The 27149-nt window shown below is 51.1% G+C and overlaps 1 protein-coding gene and 1 long non-coding RNA gene across 3 annotated transcripts; one reads left to right on the top strand and one right to left on the bottom strand.

The window, feature by feature from the left end:
- The first annotated feature begins 4664 nt into the window (after positions 1 to 4664).
- On the top strand, positions 4665 to 8822 carry LOC309863028. Of its 2 annotated transcripts, none has more exons than XR_014310858.1 (3): positions 4665 to 4699; positions 6764 to 6992; positions 8170 to 8822. It is a non-coding gene; the product is annotated as an uncharacterized lncRNA (long non-coding RNA). The 2 variants fall into 2 exon arrangements; XR_014310859.1 differs by having other exon boundaries at positions 4683 to 5001.
- A 12537-nt stretch (positions 8823 to 21359) lies between these two features.
- On the bottom strand, positions 21360 to 25174 carry NKX3-2 (NK3 homeobox 2). Its single transcript, XM_082727457.1, has 2 exons — positions 24524 to 25174; positions 21360 to 23011 (listed from the first exon to the last, which is right to left on the bottom strand). The coding sequence occupies exons 1-2, from the start codon at positions 24987 to 24989 to the stop codon at positions 22482 to 22484; spliced, it is 996 nt and encodes a 331-aa protein (XP_082583583.1). The 5' UTR covers positions 24990 to 25174; the 3' UTR covers positions 21360 to 22481.
- Positions 25175 to 27149: the final 1975 nt, after the last annotated feature.

The following is a 27149-nucleotide window of genomic DNA, read 5'->3' as shown; positions in this document are numbered from 1 at the left end:
AATAGAACAGTTTTAGACCAAAATAGTCAGTTACATCTTGTAAAACTTTATCAATACTCAGCTCAAATTTCAATTGATCCCACGCAGACTGCTTATATCCACCAGATAAAATGTGAAAACCTGGATCATTTATAAAATACTCCTCCCCTCTACAGACACACACAAATGTCAAGTGTTTCCCTCCAAAATATCTGGTTATATGTTTCTGTAAACAGGGCTTAAAGTGACAAATAACATTTCTCACTTTTCTTCAAAGCCTTTTGCCGTCTTAAAAATTGTTGTGCTGTCTTCCTTCTTATGTCATTTGCATGTAAACCAAATTGTATTTTAAGTATTTATTTCAAGATTTCTCTTGAAGCTGACTTTGAAATTTCTTCCCATTGTCCACCATCAAGTAGAATTCTCAAGCTTTGTTCTTTATTCTAGTTTTCTATTCAAACAAGCTAGTGTTTTGGGGGAGAATCCTGATTAAAAATAAAACAAAACAAAACTGTGTGTGCGTGTGTGTGTGTGTGTGTGTGTGTGTGTATTTGGAAAGTAAGGGTATATAGTGTGTCTTTTTTTTTTTCCCATTCTCTTACATACACAAACTATTCTTTTTCAATACAAGTAATATAAACTAACTTCTTACATTGCAACACCTATCAGGACCCAAGATTCTTTATTTTTATGCCAATCTACCTGTTCTTTACTGAGCAACTCATTTCTAGATCTCTAATTATCTTATGAAAATTATTTTGTCTTATGGTTACAAATAAAGGAGTAGAGAAACCCACGATAAAAACTTGAGGTGGCTTATTATTTGCATGGAGTGTGACAATTGTTTCAAGCTTATTTGCTTTAAAGAAGGGAACTGGATACCCTGTTCAGGGGGTAGGGCAGCTTCAATTTAGGTTTCCTGACTGTAAGGTAAAGTTGGGAGGGCAGCCAAAGCAAAGCAATGGCAAAATAATGCAAAACAAAATCTCAAACACCACCTCCAATATAATGATGCACTTGCCATGTGATCTCTGAAGAAAGGTGCCCAAGCCCAGTTTTCAGAGAAATCCAGAGCTTCCTCCTGTCCTGGGGCCTAGGCTACTGTGGGGGCCAGCTTTTAGGCATCCTAGACAACACAGAGTTCACCAGCTTATACCTAACCAGGCCATTTTCTACTTGCCTCCCTCTGTCCATGGAGGTGGGGATTCGAGAAGTCAATGGGAGTTCAGGGCATGGGAGCCTGTGTAAAGCAAGCCCATACAGCCCAACCAGGCCTATAAAAGCCAGGAAATGAACAAGTTCAAGTTCTCATAGTGTGTTAATGTGCCCACAAATGTACCTACTTTATACATTTAACAGCTCATGTAGTAATGAAAAATGCCATGTAGAACATATAGCTGCATGTGCAAGGTGGGGTAATTAATATGCCTATATGTGCTCCTTAATTGTTTCATTCCCTGTATTTTTGGTTAATGTAACACTGCAAACTTTTATATAAATAGTTTGTGTTTTATATGGAATTTCATGTAAAAGAAACCAAGGGGGAATGACGAATAAGGGAAAATTCTAATGGTATTCTTACTGAATTTCATTAGCTCAATATTCTACCTTATTTTTTCCCCTATTAACTGCCAATATATTGACACAAAATTTTCAGTGACTAGCATGGTTACTCAGCAAGGCCATGCCGGCTTAGAAAAAGAAAAAGGAGAATCCTCTGTCAGAATTAACATTTCATGTTTTCTGTCATTTCTCAGCCAAGCCATCTTTGTAAAACAGCCAGATATCAAGTTTGACATTTGAAGTCCAAACGTGCTTGAGTTGTCAGTTGAAAACCGGGGAAGCATGGGATAAAGAGCTGAATTTTAAGGTTTTCACTATTACTAGTGAGGTCTGGGTTTTGGTTGTTTTTCTAGGAGAACCCAAAGGCCACTGAAGATGTTTTTCCATCAATTTTTTCATAAGCGTTTAAGCTAAAGGGGGGGAAAAAGTGGAAAGATGGGAGGACATGGTTTTCTTTGGGGGGAGGAAGTTAGAAGTCACCGCAAATAATTCACCTGGATAGGTAAAGGCGAGCAAACACTGTTTGCTTGTGAATCCCTGACAACTTCATTGCCGTGTACCCAAGGGAGGAGGCAGAGCCTCTCGCTTCATTTCAGACCCGCCAGGAAAGGGCTTTGAGAAGGGAACTGGGGAGGAGCACGTTCCAGGTGTGGGTTCAGCTCGGCACTCGCCAGCGGCCTCCGCAGGTGGCTCTTCTTGGCAGCGAGGCCAGGCGCAAACCCGCTTGCTTGGGAAGCCTGACGTGACCCCCGCCCAGGCTGGCAGGAAGAGAGGTTCCTGTTCTCTACTAGGAGAATGGGCCTCCGCGAGTCGGCGGCAGCGGGGCCCAGTCTGCTGATGTGCTTCGGTACAAACCACTGCAAGACCCGAGTTAGGAAAACCTCGACCTCATACTCACCAGCTGGTGACTGCCTCCCACCCCCTCATCCCCAAAGTTGGCAAAGGCCTCGTCTCCGGATCGACTGTCGGCCAGGACGCTCGCCAAAGCTCTCGGCGCTCCAGCAAAGCTGCAGCGCGTTGCCGCTCCCTCCCCTGACCGGACTTGGGAATCCGCGTGCTACCCCCGCCCCGCACCGCGTGCGCCACGAGACTCAGCCGTGCGACAGCTGCTCGGAGGCCGAAGGCGCCTGGGAAGACTGCGACTGGTGGCGGCTCACTGACGCTGCAGACTTCGCGGCGGGGAGGCCTCGCTGGACAAAGTGGCCTAAATGCACAGTCCTGGTCCCAGGTCCGAGGTCCCAGGTCCCAGGCCCGACTCTCAACTGCTAATCTGTCACCTCCCCGAGGGCGGATCTCTAGCTGTCTAGCACCCTGTTCCCCGGGACAGGCTGACCAAGCCCAGGCACGTGCCTACCGGTCCCCCGCAACATGCAGCATCTCCCTGTGAGATCCATGAAACCACGTGCACCAGGACCACCCGTGGGCTAAAAATGCGGATTCTGGGCCTCAGCCTTACCCACTGAAACCAAGCACACTCCCCGCTGAATTTTTACTCGCGCTGAAATTGGAGGCTTGCTGAGCCCTGACCAACCGCAGCTTTTTCGTTTCCGAAACGCGGGTAGCCTCGGAATGAGAGAGACACTATCAGCCCGATTTTACGGAAGAAGGACCTGAAGCACAAAGAGGGGTGTGGATGCCCAAGGCCCCATCTGGGCAGCGCCCCGCTTTTCGCCGCTCAAGCGCTGTCCGACGGAGCACTGGGCTGCTAGGATTTGGAGAGAGTTCCCTCTCCTGCTTCTGCTCTCCGTACCGACTCCCCTACACCTTTACCCCAACCTCGATTGCTGGCTTTGGGTGGGGGGAGGTGCGTTCCAAGGGCCGGAAAGGAACGCCCAGCTTCAGGGCAGGGGCTAGTTCACCCAACTTGTCCTGGGGAATGGGGGAAGGACCCGCTGGCATACGTCTTTGCATAGGGGCCCGGTGACCTCCGTGAGAGCCCGGTCTGCGTCCGTCAACCCGATCCCATCCAACTAAAACTGCGCTGCGGCGTCAACCCCATTTCATTCCACCCGCGCGGGACCTCGGCCCCCGCCCGGCTTCACTCCACTCACGCGGGGCTTACGCCAGTCCCCATCCTACCCCACGTACGCGGCTGCTCCAGACAACAACCTGGGACTGGATTCCAGGCCCAACCCGTTTTACACTCCCCGGTCTCGAGCCTCGGCTTCCAGCATCATGGAAGGGCGCAGTGTTTGGGAAATCGGGGTACGGTTAGTTGGTGGTAATAGGGTGGCCTTCCGACTGGAGCTCTCAGAAATAAAATTTAATCAGCGTCCTCTGCGCGCAAGGCCAATAGCCCTAATTCACAGAAGTTGGTGCTCTGCTTGGGACTGAAGGACCAGGTATTGAAGGCAGGTGTATCAAACTAGCGGCCTTGTTCCAGATCCTGGAGTCCACCGGAGACGCAGAGGAGAAGACACATGCCAGCGTGGTCTCAAGACCCGTCCAGCCGGGGTTAGCTCAGCAAGTCTGTCCGCCTGCTCATCATTCATAACCGATGGGTTACAATGCCTTCCTCTCTCCACAAATATTCAGAGAAGACTATCAGATGTCAGGCAACGTTCTGGGCCAGAGGCGCACAAGCAGAAAGCAGCGTAGAGGCGTGGTTAAAGACGCGAGCTATCAAGGTTCAAATCCAGGTTCTATTGCTTGGTTAAATATAGGACCAGAGAAAAATTCAACTCCTTGTACTTCAGTCCTCATAGCTGTAAGATGGGGAGAATAGCAATACCTCCTTCCTGGAATGGATGTGACAAATCATCAAATGGGCGTAGATAATTTGCCAGGGTGGCCGGCCCCTCTGGGAAGCTCAACAAATCCAGAGCTGTCACTACCATGCTCCCGCTTCAGAGCGCAGCGCGATACCCATCAGTCTTGACAACGACATTTCCATAAGGATCAGAAGCAAGGGATGCAGAGGTGAAGAACTCAAGGAGGAGCCCGCACGTTGGGCGCTAGCCAGGTGGATGCCAACCGTAGGCCCCTGCCAACAGGACCGGAAAGCCGAAAGCACAGAGATCCTACTCGCTCTCCCAGACCTCAGGGTCCTGGGTCGCGCGAGGCGATCCAGCAGTGTGCCCGGCACGTGGCGCCGTCCAGGAACCCCAGAACTAACCGTGGGCGCAAACGTTAGTGGAGATGCGCAGAGGAGTTGCAGGTGCCGCCGCCCACACAATTCATCCCAAACTCAGGAAGCAACAGCGCTGGGCACAGGGAACCCGAGCCAGAGAGTTGGAGCAAGTGGTGCTAGGCCCCCAGCTTTGCTTCTTCAGAAATGAGTTACTAGATAGACTCATATCTTAGGGAATTACAGTGGAAAATTTCTCTCAATCTCAGGATGTTCTTCAGTGAGATGGACAGAAGTTGCACCACAAGCCTCTTAAAAGCTTAGCTGGAAAGGTTTAAAAATGCACCGTGAACCCTCCTGTGAACAAGTCCCCAAAGGCTGTTTCACTTCAGGTTATGATCTGACTTAACAATAGGGGCCCTCATTTTTCCAGGACTGAGTGCTAGGCACGTTGCTAAATATTTTACTTGCTCTAATTCTAAATCTACCAAATAGGTCCTGAAGCTTTGTGGACCTTTTAAACCCAGCAGGCATATTGAATGTGGTTCCTAAGAATCTAGTAAGTAATCAGGATTTGTGATCAGTTGTCCTGCAGAAAAGGAGTCCATGAATCCCAGATCAGTTCTGCACTTCCACTGGTGTTTTGTGGCCAACAACCTAGCAAGAACCACTCTCTATCAGACTTCAGCCTGCCTGCCCCACCCACAGACCTGACGGACTACAATAGGAATATTAGCATAGCATTTTCCTCTTTTAAGAGTAGACTGGACAAGCAGAGAGAGCCAATTACCATACGGTTTCACTTATTTGTGGAGCATAACAAATAACATGGAGGACATGGGGAGTTAGAGAGGAGAAGGGAGTTGAGGGAAATTGGAAGGGGAGGTGAACCATGAGAGACTATGGATACTGAAAAAAAAAACAACCTAAGGGTTTTGAAGGGGCGGGGTGGGAGGTTGGGGGAGCCAGGTGGTGGGTATTGGGGAGGGTATGTAATGCATGGAGCACTGGGTGTGGTGCAAAAACAATGAATACTGTTACGCTGTAAAAAAAAAAAAAAAAAAAAAGTAGATGGGACAGGCAGCGGCAGCAAGCGCCATGGCCTTGAAGTGTCTCTTACAGTGGATCACAGCATCCAATTTCAGTCAATCTGCTAGTTCTGACAGAACACCTTTAAGACACAATTACAACTGACCCAAGCCCCCGCAGCCCTTCCTATTGGGAAATTCTGGAGTCTCTGCTGCTAATGGAAGTCATTATCCTTCTTGGAGACGTGGCAGGCTGGGTCAAAGAGGCTGTAATGGGTGCAAAGGCCACACAACTGTGAGTGGTCATGTCAGCCTTGAGCTCAGGTCTTCTCTAAAGTCCTTGTCTCTGAGCAATGACACTCATTTAGTTACCAGAGCATTAAACAATTAATGTCACCTCCCTCTATACTAGGAGTATAAGTGTCTATAAGGGCAGTTCATAAGAGCTAACAATATTGAACTCTTACTGAGTGTTAGGCAGTGAGATAAATGCTTTACCTCTACCTTTTAAAAATTATTTTAAATTTAAATAATTTATTTAAATTATTTTAAACTTAATTATTATTAAGAAACCAAGGCACAAACAGATTAAGTATCTATTCGCTTAAGGTCACCTTGCTAGGAAATGGCAGAGCTGAAACTGACATCAAGGCTACCCTCCAAACGGCCAGAATCCAGGCAGCACTTACACCATCTCTTTGCAGGGCTCCTTAAGCTCTCAGTGAATGGTAGCCTCTATATTTGTTTGTTTAAATCCAAGCAAAGACCTGGGATTCCTTCACATGTGAGCCATGGCATCTTTGAAAACTGCTAACATGTATTGATTGCTTATCATAGCCAGGGCACCAGGAACTGGGCACTTATTATATACCAGGCACTATTCTAAGTTTTAACTCGTTTAATGCTAAGCAAACCCCTTTAAGGTAGGTTCTATTCCTATCCCCAATTTACAGATGAGCAAACTGAGGCCCATTGTCATCCAACCAGTAAAAGGCAGAATTGGGGTTGACTCCCAGGTACTTTGACTATAAGTGATTCTATACTGGATGTGAAAATGTAAGATTCCTCTGCTTAGAAGCTACTGCACTATTATGTATCGTCTCTCTCTCTCTCACTCTTTAATTAGAGGATGTCCTCTCTGATGGAGTTTCTCTACACAGCTAAAGCACAACCAGCCCAAAGGAAAGAGGAGAGCCACCAACCCCAAACTTGGCCTCAGTCTCTAAATTGGTAAAATGAGCAGTTGATGCAGGTCTTGTAGGTTTGAGGCTTGAAAGTTGTGCCTGGAACCTGAATGACAGGAAGGCTATCCTGTCCAGAGGGGCTCTCTCCAGCCTCTGGACAGGTCTTCATAGGTAAGTGTGCATCAGCTACATCCCAGGGCTCTTTGCATACTCTGGGGGTTACTGAGCACTTTCAAACTCACCCTTCCATTTGTGCCTTCCATTCAGGAAGGTGAAGGGAGGTCTGTTACTCTTTAACTTTTAATAAGAAACCAAAACCCAAAAATCACAGTGGACAACACCCACTTTGGCTTCAGGCTGGCCTGGGTCTTCAACAAACAAGTTCCCAGTTGTCATGATAGCTAATTATCTTCAGCCTTCCTCCACGGAAGCCTCAAACATGTCTAAAAAATGTATTCTTAACACATTTCTTTTTAATCAACAAAGGCCAGCTTTGGGGATTGCGTGGAGGCAGATATGACAGAGAAGCCAGCTGATTTAGCATTTACACTGGTTGGCACACCTGGGCTGCATCCTCTTCCCACTCCTTCCCTGGGTATCCCCAAAGTCCTTGGATCAGAAACAGTTGAGACTGCAGCAGTGACAGAGTGTGGTCCACAGCAGACCTTGGGTGGGGTGGGGGAGAAGGTGTCCAGCATGATGAGACCCACGGGATCCATGGGACAGATGCCAGGCGGTAAATGCAGCAGGGGGCTAAGTGGGGGCGGGGGGAAGCACAAGTGGTTGGGATGGGGTAAGGCAGAGAACCGCACCTGCTTTCAGACCTTGGTGTGTTGTGTTTTGGGTTGTTTTTTGTTTTTTTGTTTCCTTTTTTCTTTTCTCTTCTCCAGTTGTTTCTGGAGTGGGTGCGTAGTCTGGTTGACCCTGCTGGGTCTATGCAGCTGCTGCGCGCTTCCACTGGAGCAGTGTCTGCAAACTGGTGGTTCGTCCCAGAGGAGACTTCGCAGAGTGCAGCAGGGGCTTGTCTACTTCTGGGCCCTCATGCCACCCTTGGCTCAGGGCTCCGTGGGGACAACAGATAACCTCTGGGATTCACCTGCACACCCTAGGGAAGCTCCGGGTTTCCTTATATGATTGGGTTGCGTTCCTTAGCAACAGTAGCGTTCCCCCTTCCTTTCTTAGCGATAGCAGCGTCCTTTCTCACCACCGGGAAGTGGCACAGCGGCATCTTGGGATTGCTGGAACAGAGCCCCAGCCAAGGTTGGCGCCTTCCCGGTGCCTGGATAAGAGTCCTTTACCAATCTCCCAGTCATTTTTGTAGGTGAATATTTTCAACCCTGTCTTACAGAGAATGGATCTGAGGTTCTGTGACATACGCAGGAGGCCCGGTTATTAAATTCTGAGCAGACGCAACTCGTCCCTTGGACTTTCGTGCCTCTGTAGAACCAAGTGCATGGGAAACATCAGGCCCCTTGGGCCTATGCGATGAGCCATTTTTATTGTGGACCCTCTGGCGGAGGGGCTGAATCTCTTCACTTCTTTATCCTCAGGGTCTCCCTCAGACCCACACTTGAAGCAGGGGAGATGGGAGAAGCGCAAGGAAAGCTACTCTTGAAGCAAACTGGAGAATTTTGGCTGATAGTGGAATACGCTAGATGCACCGAGCCTCTAAAGTGAGCAACACCTGAAACATGGACAGGAAAATCTTGGTTTTAGCTTTCTGCCTCCTGGCCTTAATTTCTTCACAAGGAGAAGTGGAAATAATAATCTGTACCTGACTGGTATGAGCGATGAATATGAGTGGTCAAGGTGAATTGCATCAGACTGGAAAGCAGTCAAAAGCACAAGTTCTGGGTGTGACTCCATCTCTACTAGCCCTGTCTTCCTGGACAAATTACTCAACCTCTCTGTGCCTCAACCTCTCCCTCTGCATTAAGCTTACCCCAGTGTTCCCTAGAAAGATTTGCCTCACTGGTTTTGTGGCTTGCAAATAAAAGAAAAAGCCAGGTCTTCGTTTCTCAGGCTGAGGGACACAAAAGCCTCCCTGCTCAGAATTCCAGAGATGGTTTTGAGAAAAATATACCCTCCAATTACCAGTCCTGACATCTTGGACAAGAGGTACTCCCCTCTCTGCTCCTCTGTGTCCCCATTTGTAAAGTGGATCCCTAAAATGCATCAGTCTCTGAGGCCCCTGCCAGGTTCCGATTTTTGTCATTGGTACTTGGCGTGACGGGGGTTCTTGTTGGAGGGAGAGCCCGGAAGACTGAGGAGCCGGCCGAGACCGATCTATCCCGAGGGCCCCTCCAGCTCCACCCCTTTGGGCGCGGCTGAGCGGGTGGGTGGAAGCACCAGCCACAAGTTCTCTTTGCCCCAGCGCGGAGGGAGAACCGTGGGGCCCAGAGTTCCCGCTGCCACATATGGTCTGTGGATTTAGGTGTCAAAAACCGGAGAATTAGAAATGGTAATTTTCCGTCATTATGGCTGAAACGCGATCTGTCACAACAACTGGAACATGTCTCCGCGCTAGCGAAAATAATGTTCGTGATTAGGAATCATTACGCATGTCAAGCCGAGTCCATTAAGTTGTAGGGAGAAATTAGGCTTGACGGGCGGAATCAAACTACAAATATACAGGCCTCGCCTTCAGGCAGCCGAGCAGCAGCCCTGGGGAGGAGGCTGGCCAGAGCCGGGTGTTTTCTTAATAGGAAACTGCCCAGAGAATTAATACCCGCTTTGTCGCCCCCCATGGGATTCCTCCGCCTCTCCCCACCGTCCAGACCCCACCCCAAGAGAGGGAATGGGGCGCGGAGGTGTCGGAGGTGTTGTAAGCAGTAACTTAAAAGCTTTGAAGTCCCACAGGCTCCCTGGGTAAATACCGTGCTCACCACTTGCAAGTTGTGACCCTGCCCTAGTCACTTGACCCTCCTGAACTTCGCTCCCTCCTCTGTAAAGGAGAAATAATCCCCCCCCACCACCACTTCATGGGGTTCTCCTGAAGCTTAAATGTGAGCAAATATCGTCACCGGAGCGCACTAGAAATCCTCAGACCTGGGAGATGCCTTTTCCCTCGCCGGAACACTCACCTTTGGGTCCCAGGCGAAATGCGCTGCTGGGTGCGCTGGAAGGGGTTGGTGGCGGGAGCTAAGGATCTCTTGCCAATCAATCCCTGAGAAAGGAAGTCAGAATCTGCAGATCCCAGAGGGGTAATCTCAGAGCAACCCCTGTGCCTTGGGTAGACCGTTTACTCCCTTCTCTATAACACTACCAAAGAAAAGGGTCACTAAGTCCTCCCCCCTGCCTCCCTGGGCCTGCCCCCGCCAGCAGTCCAGAAGAATCCCTGGTGTCACCAGGAGCCACACTGTTAGCCAGAAGAGGTACATGGTAAATGAGCCAAGAGTAAGAAACCTTCCTTTTCAGGCAGCTGTCTAGTCCTCCTAAGATGAAAAGGCACTTCACTATCCCCTGATATGCTCTGTACGGAGTTTGGGAAGGATTCTCCCCTTTTTGCAGATGGGTTCCCCCTGCTCAAGTGTGAGCCTGGGAGGGCTGGTTCCTGCTCTGCTCTGGACCCACATCACCTCTGAGAGCTTGCCCTGGGCCAGGCACCAACTCCACACTGTCCCCCTTCACCTCCCACCAAACCTCTATCTCCATACTTCCTTCCTGTGGGGAAACTGAGGGTCAGAGGTTAGGGAAGTCACCCAATGCCTGGAAGCTGGGAGAAGTGGGAGTCAAACCTGTTCTGCCTCCAAAGCTGCCATTTCCACCTACAACGCCATGGTGAGCCACCCCTCCCTTACCTGGTTCTCTGTCCCTCTTGCTCACGGTTGGGGAATCCCCCCCTTTCAGAGAAGTGGAGAAAATGAAATGAGCTAAGGCAGTAAAACATTTAGTTTGGGCCCTGACATTTCCGGACCTCATTCTTCTCCTCTGTAAATGGGATCCTTGGTGCCGTGGCTCTGCGGTGGGGGAACAGAACGGAAATATGGCCAGCGCTGAGTACTTTGGAGCCAGACAGTCTAGTTCGAACCCCATCGCCGCCAGCAATAGCCGCAGCGTATGGTCCATACCCAAAGCGGAATAATAGTAATGGAGCTGCCAGGAGGAATGAATGAAATAATTCAAGGAAAGCACTTAGGGAAACAGATTAAGCGCTAAATAAAACACTGATTACCAGAGCAGTGATTGGCCTGCACAGGCTTGGAGGGCCGCAGCCTGGGCGGAGAAGAAGCTGACCCCAGCCCCCTCCAGAAACTTCTCAGTGTTTCAGCAGCTCCTAGAACTAGGGGTGGCAACGGGGACATCGATTCCACGCGGCTCCTGGGTCCCGGGGCTGTGCCTCCTCATCCTCCCACAGGCCCCCGGGAGATGGAGGGGTTGTTCAAAAGGGAGGATGGGGGCGCCTGGGTGGCTCAGTGGGTTAAAACCTCTGTGTTCGGCTCAGGTCATGATCCCAGGGTCTTGGGATCGAGTCCCGCATCGGGATCTCTGCTCAGCGGAGAGCCTGCTTCCTCCTCTCTCTCTTTGCCTGCCTTCTCTGCCTACTTGTAATCTGTCTGTCAAATAAATAAATAAAATCTTAAAAAAAAAAAAAAAAAGAAAAAGGTGGGGGAGGATGGGCGGGAACACCAGGCCCCTGGGGCTCCCGGCCTGTTCTCTACTCGGTGCACATTCAGAATTGGGCAGACTCAGAGAGGGAATTAAATGGGGGTGGGGGGGTGGGAGGGGTACATAGCAGGACAGAGACGTAGCCTGAATAGAGAGACCTTCTGACGGAGTCCAGCAAAGACTTGTCCCTAGCGATTAGCACATACCAAAACCGCTCTTAGAAACATTTAACATCCAAGGGGCTCCTGGGTGTCTCAGTCGGTTTAGCAGCGGACTCCTGATTGCCGCTCAGATCAAGATCTCAGATTGGTGAGATCAAGCCCCAGAGCCCCATCTTGGGCTCCCCACTGCGCACGCGTGTGGAGCTTACTTTGGTGGGAGACTCTTTCTCCCTCTCCCACTGCCTCATCCTCCTTCAAAAAGAGTAACATTCCAGTGACCTTCCTTGACTGATCTCTCAATGGTACCCCGTGCTTGCCCTGCGATAACCTACACTTACTTCGTCTTCCTTTTGGCACTTCAATCTCTGTCTCCCACTAGATGATAAACTCCACTAGTGTGGGGCCTTTCTCCTCGGTACCCCTCAGGCAGAGTAGCTGCTTAACAAAAATGGCTTAATATTTGGATGAATGAATAAAAGACAAAAGAGAGAATGTCAGACAGTTCCATGCAAATATTTTTCTCTTAAGAAAACCTCCCTGTTGATAATTCCCCTGCCAGCTTTTTTGAGCCCTCCCCTTGGCCCTGCCTGCACCGTGAAGGGTAAGACCCCATTTCTTCTTCCTCTGTGTCCTGTGGCTATCTTTCTGAGTGAGTTCTGCAGCTCCTTCTCTAGACTGAATCGTAAAGTAGGACACTAGCCTCTCACAAACAGAAGGCCCAGTACGACAGGGAGGGCCTTCCTTTAGGAAACACTGCAGAGAACAATTAGTGTAAATCAAATAAATAATATACATCTTATAAAATCATTATTTTAAGAAACTTTTCTGCAAGTTATTGTGGACAGAAAAATATCAACTGGAGGGGACCTGGCTGGCTTGGTCATAGAGCATGAGACTCTTGATCTCGAGGTTGTATGTTCAAGCTCCACATTGGGGATACCTGGGTAGATCAGTTGTTGGGCTTCTGCTCAGGTCCATGATCCCATGGTCATGGGATCAAGCCCCATTAGGCTCCCTGCTAGGCGGGAAGCCTGCTTCTCCCTCTCCCTGCTTGTGTACCCTCCCTTGCTGTCTCTCTGTGTCAAATTAATAAACTCTTTAAAAAAAAAAAAGAAAAGCCCCACATTGGGTGCAGAGATCACTTGAAAAAATAAAATCTTCAGACACCTCGGTGGCTCAGTCAGTGAAGTGTCTGCCTTGGCTCAGGTCATGATCCAGGAGTTCCGGGATCAAACCCCAGCCCTATGGCCAGGCTTACTGCTCAGTGAAGACCACCCCCCACCCTCACGGTGCTTTCTTACTGTCCCTCTCAAATAAATAAAATATTTTTAAAAAATAAAATAGTTTTTAAAAAAGAAGGAATCAACTGGAAAGCAGTTGCTGTAGGTTTTTAAACCTAGAAGTCTATATACTGAATTTATTTTAAAAGCACAACTGCCGTTGCAAAAAAATGTACAGAACATGTTGCAGCCAAGGTTTCCAACGAGGGCTAACTGTTCTTCTGTTCTGATTGTTTTTATAATCACTCAACACTGCTTGTCTATCCCTTCCCATCTCCACAGATAAGTTTCTTTAAATAGTAAATGTCTTTGTTTAACTTGGCAAATAATATTATCTATTAGGCTGTGAGTATTTCATGGTGCCTACTGTTCAGGTGCCTATTCCCTTATCTTCGTGGCAGTGGGGGTAATTTTCCATATTTTCAGCAGAGCAACTCCTTTTGGGTCTTCATCAACCATCTGGTTCCAAATCCATGCTCTGTCCCCATAGGGTTTTTCAGGAGGTAGATTTTAATGCCTTCCCTCCTGGAGATGCCTGGGTTCAGCTTCTCCAGCTAAGCATTCGGGAAACAGCAACTTCTTCCTCTTTGGGCGTTACTCATGGAACCCGAACTCCTTGCTAGTGAGATTCAATGGAAATGGGCTGGAGAATACATTCATGAAATATAAGACACTATACAGTAGGAAATTTTCATCTAAAACCATGTGAAGGGTCACCTGTGTGACTCAGGTTATGATCTCAGGGTCCTGAAATTGAGCCTGCGTCAGGCTCTCTCCTTAGGGGGGAGCCTGCTTCCCTCTCTCTCCGCCTGCCTCTCTGCCTGTGTGTGATCTCTCTCTCTGTCAAATAAATAAATAAAGTCTTTAAAAAAAAAAAAACCCAATACCTCTAATTTAATCTTCAAAAAATAAATAAAACAAAACCATGTGAAGGGGCGCCTGGGTGGCTCAGATGGTTAAGTGGCTGCCTTACTTTCAGGTTGTGATCTCCAGGTCCTGGGATTGAGCCCCACATGGGGCTGCCAGCTCAGCACGGATTCTGCTTCTCCCTCTGCCTCTCTCCCTGCTTATACACTCTCTGTGTCAGTCTTTCCCAAATGAATAAATAAAAAAATCTTTAAAACAATGAAAACATGTGAGTGCCAGACCCCGAGTTGGGAATCCAGAGACCTTGAGCCCTTTGTCCAAAGCAGCTATCCCAACTAGCAGCACTGTGTTTAGGTGTGATCCTAAGACCACCCGGGAAGAAGGGCAGGTAGGATCCCAAGTTCACCTCAAGGCCCAGCCTCCCCCATCCCCCACTCCTTAGGCCTGTCTCACCACCAGATCCACCACAAATACCTCTCCAAGGTTATCCCCATCCACCAGGCCTGGCTCTGAGCTCTGCAGGGCAGCTAATGCTCTCCAATTTCCAAACTGGAGCATTCTCCCACCCCACTCCCAGCTCCCACCCCCATATAAATCAGCAGTACAACGTTCATTCAACACCATGGTGTTTTTCAGCCCTCAGCCGGTCAGGCATGGTATACATTTTAATAGGATCATGTCTGAGATGATGAGATGATTTGTCAAGTTTGCTCAAAGCTAAGGTGGTACCAGGAAGAATTTGAGCCCCAGGCCCGAGAGCTTGACCCCAAGACATGAGGGGGTCTCCTGCTCAGACTCCCAGGACTGGTGCTCATCTGGCCAGGAGAAGACCTTGATGAGGTTTGGGAAAGCTCCGCTGGCCGTCCTGCCCTTGGCTGGCTTCTCAACAAGATCTGTGGGTACGCACTTGGAACCAGGAGGGAGGGATGTGGTGGGGGCTGACAAGGACAAAGCTGAAAGATTCTGATCCTCATTCATGAGTGCTTCAAATATGTATCCAACATCCAAGAGCAACAGTCTCCATGCTAGGCACTTAGGGCCCCTGTGGGGGCAGACCCTAAGACCTCTGGACCTGTCTTCCCAGAGGTTCCAAGGCCAGGTCAGACCACGCTAGAGCTCGGCACTGAATCCAGTATTACTTATCACTGCAGCAAGTAGGTGGGACAGCTTCAGGAGCGACATTTAACTGAAACCTCCCAGGAGGGTTGACTCAGGAAGGCCTGAGACCTGTAAGTGGAGACTTGCAGGGACATGGAACTGGGGCAGGCTAGGTCTTCCCATTAGCCTGGTTTTTCTCTCACCTGCTCTGTGTCCTCGAAGGTCTTTCTCCTCGTTGTCATGACCTTATACGTGTGTGTAGCTTCCTTTCCCACAGTTGGGGGTGGGGACAAAGCCCAGTTGCTCACTTTCCCCCAGAGGGGCAGTGTCCCAGACCTAGTCAAAGAGGGATTCCCAGAAGTCATCACCCTAGTGACACTCCTGCTCCAGGTCTAGGACGCGTGTGGACCAAACCCAAGCGGCCACTGTCCTCAGGAATACCCGAGACACCTGTCCAAGAAAGGAGATTTTACTCTTTAGTTTTCGATCCTCAGGGAAGAGTGTCAGTTTCACTGACGACTATCGCAAAAACACGAGCAAGAGTGTAGTAGGGCGGAACAAAACCCCAGGCCCGCGGGTTGCTCGAAGCTGTGGGGACACTTCAGTGCGGCATTGGGTCACTCGAGCTCTTTGGCGACTTCTGACCCTGTGTAGCCCTTTTGGGCTGCACGCATCAAAGCATGGACCAGCGGGGGACCCCGAGGTCCTGAGAAAATATTGTGGGCACAGCCTGGCAGCATCAGCCTGGACAGGGCGCCCTGCGCAGAGGGCAGCAGCGCTGGCTCCGTAACGTGCGTGTCCTTGCGTAAAAACCTCCGAAAACTCCGTCGCAGAACTCCGTAGCTCCACCGAGGGAGGCCTTGGCTCACACAAGGGGAGCCATTCAAAAATGTTAATAAGCTTATTAAAATAATCGGTTTACTGGCTCTTGTTTTACAGCTTGCTGCCCACCCTTGGTGGACTATGGGAGAGAAAGTACTAGTGGCATTAATTTTTTTTTTCCTTAACGTATTTTCCGTGCTTTCCGTCCAAGGACAGGGGACTCTGCGGGGCTCATTGCGGCCACCGAGGCGGAATAGCCTCAGGCCTCCCACCTCCGGAGAGGGCGGTGTGTGGAGAGAAGTCTAAATCGAGGACCACAGCTGCCCAGGCTCGGGAAGTGCAAAGGAGGCGTAGAGATAATAATTTTGGAGAGACCTATGGTACTGGAATTGGGGGACCCAGCTCTTTTTAAAAAAAAAGAAGCAAAACAACCCTCCTTCCAAAATCTGTGCACGAAGAGCATGGCTCATTATTTGAAATATTTCTATTTCCCTCCATTCCAAGCCAGAGGTCAGTGTGGACTCCAAACATTACTCAGATTTAAGGAGCATCTCATACTCCCCCCCCCCCCTTTTAATATAGATGCGGAGAAGAGAAGTTAATTGCCTAGGATTCCTCAAGTCAGTGGCAGAGTTGCCTCCAGCCTGTAGACACAGGACCCAGGTAGAATCACCTAATGGATCTTGGAGGCCATTGAGCCCGACTTGACCACTTCCCGCCCCCAGATGTGCTGGCTGCAGGGAGACACTCTCACGTTGGTCTCCCAGACGTCCAGAACCGCAATCACCTAAGGGATAAGGCACACGCCCAAGTCGTAGGAGCCCTGCTCAGCTAGGTGGCCTCAGTGTGACAATCAGAAGCAGGCCAGGCTGGGGAGGAGAAAGACTCACTGAGAAGCCCCCAGAAACCTCCAGAAGCTCTTGTTGCGATTGTGGAAACCACTCGGAGAGATGTAGGTACTCGTTGAAGACCCTGAGGCCTAAGCAGAGACCACGCCCTCTGGGCTCCGCAGGCGCACTAACCCCTGGGCTGCGGGGGGGCCTCACCGGACCGGTGGGCGGGGCACCCAGGGACAAAACAGGGTGCTTATGGGAGGCAGAGTGGAGTGAGTGGCGACGGGGGTGAAGGGGCGTGGGGGGAGGAGTAGGAAAAGAGGCAGCTTATCATACACAGTCCCAGCAGCAGGGGAAAGGATGAGCCCAGGAGCGAGCTCACCTTGCCAGAGGCTCCGGGCAAAGTGATGGCTCCGCTCCCGAAGCCACTGTGTATTCCCTTTAAACTTGACCTTCCAACAGGAACCCATAAGTGCTATTCGCTTGTGCGGCAGATTCTGGGTCAGCTCCGATACGCCAAAAGCCAGGCGCCCGCCGGTCTTTCCCTGCCCGCCTCAAAGCAAAAAGTAACAGTAACAGCAGCGCTCCGGAGGGGTGCGGGGCGGCAGGACCGTTTGCCAGTTCTCATGTCCGCAGTTGACCCAAATTTGGTCGTTGGACGTTTCCTTCATAGGTGGCATAGCCTTATACACACCCAACAGGTTTGAAAGAAGTTCATCGTTCAACTTAACCTGGACTCCATACCGGACCACCCCTGCTTGAAAGGCCCTGGGAATCAATCTCCTTTTATAAATGTTTTAATGATTTGAGCAACCTAGTTTATGTTGAATAACTTCTGTGTGTAACTACAGAAAAAATTAATTTATTACATGATGTAACCATTTACAATATAACACAATTTTTTTTTTTTTGCAACCTGTTTTGGCATTTCTTCATTTTAAAAAACGTATTTATCAGGAGACTTGAAAACTGGTGGAAGCTTGGAGTCTCTACCCCTCTAAGAGACTCTCTGCTGAGCACACCGCAGGTCACTTGGAAACTTCTGAAGGGTGCAAGCGTTTAAGGAAGATTGTTTCAGATCAGCTTACTAAGCATTGCCCAGAAGTTTGTAATAATAATAATAATAATAATAATAATAATAATAATAATAGTTATAATGATGATGATGGCAACGTTAGTAATAAGTCCATACCAGCTTTACAGTGCTTAATGGTTTTCAAAACACACTCACCCTTAGTAATCCAACCACCCCAAAGTCAAACCAAGAGATGCTAGTTCTAAGGGACTATCTATCCACACTGCCAGCCTCAAATACTAAAATATGCTTCTGAACTTTGAAAGACCCTGAAAGGCCTTCTTATGGCCTGTGACTTCGGACACCGTATACACAACTGTAAAATGGAGGCCATGTCCACGCTGCTCAGGCTGCGTCAGGAAAACAGTGCAGAGCAGAATGCAGAAGCACTTTTCCACGTGCAGCGTCCCAGACAACCGAACAACCGAATGTAGTTTTAGATATTTGTTGTTGTTATGTGTTGTTTGGCTGCTCTCCAGGTCGCCCTCCGATTAGAGCCTCAGCTCCTGCTACATTCGAGGTTCTGGGCGCGGCCTTCCCTGGAGGCCAGGGCTTGTGCAGTAGCCACGCGCCTCTAGCGTGTATAACTACCTGCCCTCCGCGCTTTCTGACTTACAAAGCGCGTTCAAACATTTGCTGTGTCTTGCAGTTCCCGCGCCGCTCGGTGTGATTCCCAATTAAGACTGTTAGCGGAGTGAGGCAGGTCACCCGCCAGTCAAGTCCTGTAGCGCCTGGGCAGCGGGGCCCCCGCGCGGGTGGCGTCGCTTCCCTCCTCGTCCTTTGCGGACCAGGACCTCCTCTGCCAGTATTCAGCTTTTAGGGAGATGTCTAAATTTCTCCGCGACTTAGGGGTCCGTCGGTGGCGGCAGCTTTCCCCTGAGGCAGAAGTCTCTTCGTCTGCCTAGTAGAATTCTGTGGACGCGCTCGAGGCTGTATTCCACCCTTTTCCTGGCAAAGACCGACGAAACGTGAATGGAGTGGCCGCCTGGCCAGGACACAGTTCCGGCGGCCGGCTGGGGAGTTCAAGTCACAGCATCCCGGCCCGAGAGATGTCTGCAGGCCTTGGAAGACGTCTTGCTTCTGTGAGATGCTTGGTATGGTGTTTCCAGGTTTTGCCAGTTTCTCTGCAAAAGCTCCCCATTTCCCGGAAGCCCTCAGACACCGCCCCAGTAGGGGCCCAGCCCTTAGGGGATCGGGGATTCCGGGCAGATGATATCTCGGTTGAGCCTTCCTCGGACCTTCTCCCATAAAATCAGATTCTCTGTCAACCTCTTACCTTGGGCTAGTGCGGAGGAGTGGCGAGAGCACTTGGATTCTCAGTGGTGGGGAAGTCATCTATTTCCTGAAATGCAACCCATTCCCAACTCCCACTGCCTGGCCCAGCTCTTCTGAGATTCTCCTAGGGGTCCCAGGGCCCTTCCTACCTAGAGGTTTACAGTTAGACGCAGCTTGGAAGAGTCGATACCAACAGGCCAGGGATTTTAGTTACACACATGTGCGCGCGTACACACACACACACACACACACACACACTAGCGATATTTGGTAGTAAATGGATCTCAAATTGCTGGCCAGAGGAAGATTCATGGGCTAAGCCTGACTCCTTGGGATGGATTTCAGGGCTGGTCACAGTGTGTCCTCTTCCCAGCTCTTCCTCCAGGCATAGTTTACCCATTTAAGTGTGCGGGTCATACCCAACTCTCTCCAAGGTCAGCTCTGAGATTCGCTAAGGACCCAGAAGGGCGGAGAAAGGTGAATAGGTCCAAAGGCTCCGCTGGCTGGCTACTCTGGGGGAAATCAGGCCCCAAGCAAGCCGACAAGGAGCACTGCGCCCCAGGAGCACAGAGAGTGGTGGAGGAAGAGCCTCCGTCAGAAAGCAAGGAGGCCAAAGAGCTCGACTGACTCTTTCTCATCTTTAAAGAAGAAGAAGAAAAAGAGGCAGCAGCAGCGGCGGCGGCGGCGGTGGCGGCGGGGCCGGCGGAGGAGCTGGGAGTGGAGAAGGAAGAGGAAATTCAGAAAGCAATAGCGCCGATTTCCAACAGGAGCCTTGTCTATGGTGGTGGTGGGGGAACCCCACCCAGGTAAAGGCACCCGCCTCAGGTCTCCAAATGAGAGGGGAGTTCTTCGGAAGCCCAGCTGGCCCCACGGGCTGATTCCAACTCCACAAATCGGATCTAAAGGTGCTGCTGCCAGAGCCGGGTGCGGGGCAGCTCAGAGCGAAACTGCAACAATCTGGGGCAAACTGAATTCGTTTGAGTCATTTTTCCCCGGGCGTCTGGAGCAAGCCCGGCATAGCTGGTCCAGACGGGGAGTGCAGAAGGAACGGGAAAGGGAAGGGGCGCCGCCGGCCTACTTGAGAGAAAATCCCTAGTTCCCTCAACTTCCCAAATCCACAGGGTTGGAGGACAAACTCACCTCATAGGATGCAGTCACAACCAAATGCCATTGGGGGGGGGGGGGGGAGAAAAAAACAAGCTTCCTCCCCCAAAACCCTCAGTAGTGGCGATCTCTGCAGAGAGGAAGGGAGGGAATTCTAGCGTTATTGGAAATGTTCTTTCTACAGGGAAAATGCATTCATGATTAATTATGAAGCTTACATGGAATTTTTAAAACATGCCAAAAAGAAATAAAATGATTGCAGGAACCATTTAGAAGGTGGTTGGACTTGGGGGTAAGGGCGTGCACATCCCGAGGACATATGCCTTTCCCTTCTCGCTTTGTTGTTTCCACAAGCAGGAATCTTCTCCAAAAGCACTTGTGACGGGGTGGGGGGGCCGAGGGGGGGTCGCGGGGGGTTCACAGACCCCTGGCTATGGATTTTGGGATACAAAGGCCTGGGAATCCTGAGGCTGGAAAAGGTTGCCGACCCTGAAAAGGGCAGGTAGGCCTTTCTGGTTGGGGTAAAATTGAAAGTAGCTGGGGCCTGGGATTGGCAACTCCCGGCTTCCGCTGGCTGCTGGAGGCCTCTGAGCCTGCAATGTGGCATTAACTCTTCCTTGCTCGACCAGACCCAGAGCGAGGGGAGTGAAGCCTAAGCATTTTGCTCTGGCGAATCCATGACAGCCTGGGGAATTGTGCAATGGGGGCGGGTGTTCGTCTGTAAAATGTAAATAATAAATAACCCTGGCCCTAGTCCTCCTATGAGGACTCACATGAGACCATGTCACTGACGGAGTGAGTGGCATCATTCTGAAACAATGTAGAGGGCCATGTGCACCCTGACGGGGTCAAAGCTCAGCTGACCCTCCCCAAGAGACCTCTAATAGATCTGGTTATTATAGCCCTCAGAATTTCGGCGAGTTTTTGCTAGCCTATTCTCCAAACGAAATGAAGACAGGGTCAGTTCCAGAAATGCTGGGAAAATCAAAAGCAGAGAGGATGTGGGCAGGTGAAGGAGACAGCAGGTTAGGTAGGGGTTGAAACTGGTTGTGGGTTCAGCTATGGACACTTTCCACACTCTGAGACCAATCCCATGAGGGAGGGAGGGAGAGAGAGAGAGAGAGAGAGAAAGAATCCTAGCCATTTGCTCCTTATTCAGTGGGATTCAGTTGTGACTTTTGCGAAGTCCCCTACTTTCAATTCCCTGAGCTGAGTGGATTTAAACACTTTCTTCCCGATGGGCAGCCAGGCCGCTCCCTAGAGGGAGGAGACATTCTTGGTCCAGGACTGAAAAGTGGTTGGAGAGGAGCCCCAGACATTTTTACCATACAGCTGGACAGAGAGAGGCTCAGAGACAACACGGTGTCCAGGAGGGCATGTGAAACTAAAAGTTTATAAATTAAAGGAAAAAGAAAGATAAAGCGAACAGAGCTTCCAAACTTCACAAATCTTTTTAAAGTTAATATTCTAGTTGAGTGCACAGTGCCCTTAAGGAGGCAAAAAGCGACAATATTGACAGGATCATCTGTCTTAGGGACAGGGGCTGGAATGGAAGAATCTTGAGTCAGAATGCAGGAATCATGGAGAACGTTAGAGACAGAGGGCCCGGCATCTGAACTGCAGGGTACTCTGGGAAAAGGCCGGTCAGGGATATTCACATTGAATACAAAAATAACCGTTATTTGAATACAAACAACCGAAAAGTGCTACACGTTTTAACCTCCTTTAAAAAAATAAAAAGAAATAAAAGAAAGTTTCTGCCAAGGGCTGCTGGGTTTGCCCTTTCCTGATTCCGGGTTCCCGGAAGCTCCCGAGTTGGTGGTGGACTCCGGAGAGGAAAGATTTTGGGGGGCCTCTGCACAGCCCTGTGCTCAGAAGCTCCCTTCTTTACATTCAGCACCCAAAAGGGCATCCACGTCCCAGCTCTGACATGGGGAGGAGTGGGAGCAGAGGGCCCAAAAAGCAAAACTTTCACGGTTCAAATCAACCCTCTAAGGCTCGGGGCTCCTTGGGGCTGTCAAGGTTCTGCACCCGTTCCTTACAAATGCAATTTCCAAAAATAATAGATATGTAGATAAACATAGATTGGTAGCATGGATACCATGAACTATTGTGGCCTACTGCACGAAGCTCCCAGACAGCCTGAAATTCTGGGGATTCAGGCTATGTGGATCCAGGAGTTCTCTCCGCTCCAGAGAAACGCCGTGTCCTGGCAGATACAATCCAAATCCAACTTTGTTGTGATAATAAATAATGTCCAAGAGCTTCCACGCAGGCAACGGGGGAGCAAGAACCCTAGGCCATAGGGTCCCTCCTAATTAGGCAAAGGGTGCCTTCAAATTAGAAAAAGGCGCCCCCTCTGGACAGACTCAGTCCCGCTGCCACGGAGCACTCCTGGATTTTGAGCCTGGGCTGTACTGCAACCTCCACTTGCCCCTTCGCCGGGGCGCCCTCGTACAGAGCACAACCTGCACAGCCGTCAGCGGCCGTCCGGAGCTGGGACCCGGGGATCGTTTGCTGCCTCGACCCAGGCCGGCTCACTGGGTGCCCGCGGCGGCTGCACAAGTGGAGAGCGCCCAGCCGGGAAGGCAATAGTAAGGGTAATAGTAGGAGGGTTGCAGTGGCAGCAGCGACGGTGGCCGCAGCACCTCGCCAGGCAAGTACTGTCTCTGGTCGTCGCGCACCAGCACTTTCACCGCCACCTTCTTGGCGGCGGGCGCTGATGCCAGCAGGTCGGCAGCCATCTGCCGGCGTTTGGTCTTGTAGCGACGGTTCTGGAACCAGATCTTCACTTGCGTCTCGGTGAGCTTCAGCGACGCGGCCAGGTCGGCGCGTTCCGGCCCGGACAAGTATCGTTGGTGGTTGAAGCGCCGCTCCAACTCGAAGACCTGAGCGTGGGAGAAGGCGGCCCGCGAACGTTTCTTGCGCGGCTTGGGCGCGGCGGGCTCCTCCTCCTCCTCCGCGCCGCCCGCCGGGCCGCCCCCGCCGCCGCTTCGGCTGCACAGCGCGGGTACGCGTGCACTTCCGGGGCCAACAGCGTCGTCTTCGGCCCTAGGGCTGCGGTCGCCTGCGAACCCCAGTGGGAACAGAAACAACAGACTGTCAGCGCCGCAAACAAAGGAGGTCTGGCCCCAACTGCGGGGGGTGGAGGAGGGGGACGAAAATACGCTTTGATCCCAGCAGAGCGCTTGGCGAGGGTCTGTAAACCACGGGTCCTTTAGACCGGACTCAGAACCCTGTTCTACTAGCTTCTTACATCTAGGCCTGTCCACTCGGGAAGGGGACTCCGCCGCTGTATCAATGCTGTGTGGCCAAGATCCAGCTCCCTGCCCTCACTGTGCCCCAGGCTTCCCTCAGTAATGTGGGGGCACCAGGCCTAAGCATCCTCACAAGCCTTATAAGTATTCAGCGCTGAGCTCTGGGGTGAGGGGGGGAATTCTTGGTTGCTCTCTCCCTGGGTTTACCCGCCACCGGCATACTCAACGCTCATACATACTCATTGGTGCAACACACACGTGTCAACTGCACGTAAGGGGAAGATGGGGGGCCGAATCCTCGGACAGATGTATTCCGAGTCTTACCCTCAACCCCCTCAACCTCCCGGAATTTTGTGAGATCTGTGGCAATAGAGCAACCTTGGTGGGCTTCTGTCTCTCTTTGCAAGGAAATGAGAAGATTGAGGGGGAGAGAGAGGTGTCCCTGCTTCACGTCTTTGAACCCTAATCTGACACCAGCTCCTCAGCCCTTCCTGGATCTCCCCACAGGACCCTAGCAGAGAGGTTCAGAGATCTGGCCTCGGGCAAGTACTATTTACTTGGAGCCAGGGTGAGGCCTACAGTAGCGACCAGCCCACAGGGGAGTGGGTGTGGGGTGTCTTTCTGACCCAGTGACCTGCCAGCTCTGGCAGGGGATGTTCCTCTCCGTGCTACTTGTGGAATGACCCACATTAAGCCCCCCTGCCTTCAGCTGGCTGCAGGGTGTGCTGTCAGGTATTGGGTCCTCAGCCCATCCCAGCTCCCCTGAACTTGGGGTCTGGGAAAGCTAAATAAGTCCTCCCCCCAAAGCCCAGGCTTGGCACATGCATGTTCAGTACCACTTAGAGGTATCCCTCACCACCTATCCTTAAGCAGAGGACCTCGGAGCCTTGGGACCTGGAGCTGGGAGCATTTCTGCTCTATGGGCTAGGGACCATGGCACTGACTACTCGAGGTCTCCGGGCCCCTGGATCTTCCCTGTCTCTGATTTGGGGGATTTGGACATAGACAGGGCCGAAGCACTGGCGATGGACTTAAAGGCAGGGTGCAGTGGTTTTCTCTTAGTGCAGTCTAGGGCACAATTGCCCCCAGGACGTCTCAGGCCTCGCCCCAGGACGCAGGCTCTGAGTAGTTTCTCGGTTCTCTCTCGGGCTCGGTTCCCAGAGAATTAGAGCAGCCTGCGCCAGCGCGAAGAGCTTCGGGTCCTGGCCAGCCCCAGGGCCCCAGGGCGTAGGGTTCTCACAGCAGGCCCACCCCATTCGGCATGTTTTCCCTCCTTGCCAGCCCCTCTGCCCGGCCCCCTTCCCCGCCAAGCCACGGCAGACCTGAGACGCTGGCCGACATCTCGCTGTCGCTCCTGCCTGCGGCTTCCTCCTCTAGGTCCTTGGCGGCGGGCAGCTCGCAGACCGGCTGGCCGAGGCCCAGCGTCCCCCCTGCACAGCCGGCCCCGCTGGCCCCCGGCGCGTCCGCACAGCGCCGCCCGCCCTCGTTCTCCTCGCTCAGCGCCGAGTCCGAGTCCCAACCAACCAGGCTATCCGTGGTCCGCCCTGCAGCCGTTCTGGTCCCGGCAGGCGACGCCAGCAGAGAGTCTTCCGCGCCCCCCAGAGCGCCCGCGTCTGTCTCCCCGAACAATCGCCAGCAGCAGACAGCGGGCGCCTCAGCCACCGCCACTGCGGTGCCCCCGGGTACCGAGCGCCCCTCTGGCGCGGGCAGCCCTCCACGCTCCTCTTTCTTGTTGAGGATTGCCTGGATGGAGAAGGGCGTCAAGGTGTTGGCGCCGCGCACAGCCATCTGCTCCGTGAGCCAGAGCGGCCGGCCGGCCGGGCGGCTGGGGCGCGGGGCAGCACGGAGCTGGACGCAGCGCGCGGGCCGCCGCAGCGCGAGTGAGCCGGCTCGCGAGGCCCCAGCAGCACACTCCTGCGCGGCCCAGCAGCCCCCGCCTCCCTCTGGCCGGGGATCAGCGTCGACCCTCACCCCCACTTCCGAGGCCCACCCCTCCCGAAGACCCCCTCCCCCCCAATTCAGAGCCAGACGCTCGACTTTCGCAGCTCAGCTGGATTATCTCATCGCCTCGCGCCCTTAGGGGCGGGCCGGGGTCTGCCCCCTCGGAGGATGTTGGGGGCGGATCGGCGGGGCCCCCACCGCGGCTGCAGTCCCCTCCTGAGCGCCTCAGGGGCGCACGGCCGGAGTCACTTTTTCTTTGCGCCTCGGTCTCTTCACTGGCTGCAGGATTTCGCTCTTGGTTAGTCCTTTCCTAGTTGGTCCGGCTCTTCCGGAGCCCACCCCCAGTGACGGCGGCGACGACGGCGGCCTCTGGATTCTGAGAGGCGCGGGGCACCTTTTTACCCCCTGCTCTGGTTTTATCTGTTTCTTCTCTCTTTCCTTCCCCGGCGTTCCACCGTATCCCCCCTCCCGCTCGGGTGTCATTCCTCACCGCTGAGTGACAGCTTCAGGCCACGCCCCTTCACTGGGTTGTCCGGGGCCCTCCCGGCCGCCGATTGGCTGGCTCCAGCTGGGCGACGTTGACTTTAACAGACCTAACCGGGCACGTTGCGCGGAGAAAGTCAGGGTCTGGCTTAACCCCTTTCCTCCCAAGCCTGGTCCTCGAAGCATCCTCCAGCAACCGGAGGCTTACCCACCTACACACCGTGTCTGAGAAACCGCGTTTCTTATCTCTGCAGATGTATCCACCCATTCCTGCGCTTTTGTGGAACACGATATTTGATAGTCGAGTCGAAATCTGGGCTTGGGAGTGTGGGGAGGGGGGAAATCCAAGATAACGCAGTTCGAGAAACCGCGCGCTCAGTTTTCTGTTTTCTAGGAAGGGTCAAAGATAAGAAAAAAATTTCTTTTTAACCTTTATAGTTTCAGGGCTTCCTGACTGCTAATTCTTTTCACTGAAATAATCAATTAAAATCACTAGAAATATATTTTTTCCTTCACCTTATTTTACTTGATTCGAATTCTATGGAGGAATTAAAAAGAAAAAGATGGTACAGTTAGAGAACTAAAGGCAGGCGATAAATGAGAAGTCATCTTTGGGAGAGTTTCTGGAAATTGCGCGGTCATTTCCCTGGACGGTTAATACTGAATTTAATTGGAGTTTGTTAAATTTTACACCAGGAAGGAGGGAAAAAATATTTCAACTTGTTATTTAAATATTCTGTTACTTGTGAGTGGAATAAGATTAGAAAAGATATGTGTTTGTTTAAAGGACTATGTGGGAATTACTGTACTCATGATCCTGAACTGACGGCATTAGATTAATTTTCTTAAAAAAATAAGTAATGAATTGTTTCATGAAATGGAAGGAACCGAGCTATGAAACACAAATATTGTAGTATAAAAACGTTTGTTACTTATTTATGTTAATTATTTTTAAATAAAAAATTTACTCAAGTAACATACTTTACTGCCTTCCATAAATTTTACAAAGGTTTAACTTAACACTAAAGACACAATCTGAACCATTAAGTTTAAAGAACTGTGATTTTAGTTTAGTAAATTTGTGCTCTTGGTGTCACTAAAATAAATAGCATTTCTCCCTGTTGCTTTCTTTTTGGTGGTCCTTGTGCACTGCAGTACAAAATACACACACTCTTCATAGTTTTCAGCTCGGTGTGTTGGAGGGGAAGAGGGCTTTGCAGCATCTGTACTTTCCAGAATTTTAGCTACATGATGCTTTTTTTTTTTTTTTTTTTTTTGCATCCTCAATACACTACAGTGTAGATCCTGTAATGTACTTGGGCTACAAATTCTCACTTGAAAAGATCATTGTCCTTTCTAGCTCTTTAGGGTTACATCACTTTTGAGGGAAAGGTGCTTAAATTTGGTGTCAGTATAACGCAAATATAAGAAACGGGATGCTCTTCAGGCTGGGAAGGAAACAGAACAGAAAGCTTCAGAGGTTTCAAAAGAAAGAGTGTCCTTTCCTTCCTCCCGCTGACCTTG

Source organism: Mustela nivalis (genome assembly GCF_964662115.1).
Source record: "Mustela nivalis genome assembly, chromosome: 4".
Lineage (NCBI taxonomy): Eukaryota > Metazoa > Chordata > Mammalia > Carnivora > Mustelidae > Mustela > Mustela nivalis.
The sequence above is the reverse complement of the archived record's forward strand: the minus strand, read 5'-3'. Positions and strand labels throughout refer to the sequence as shown.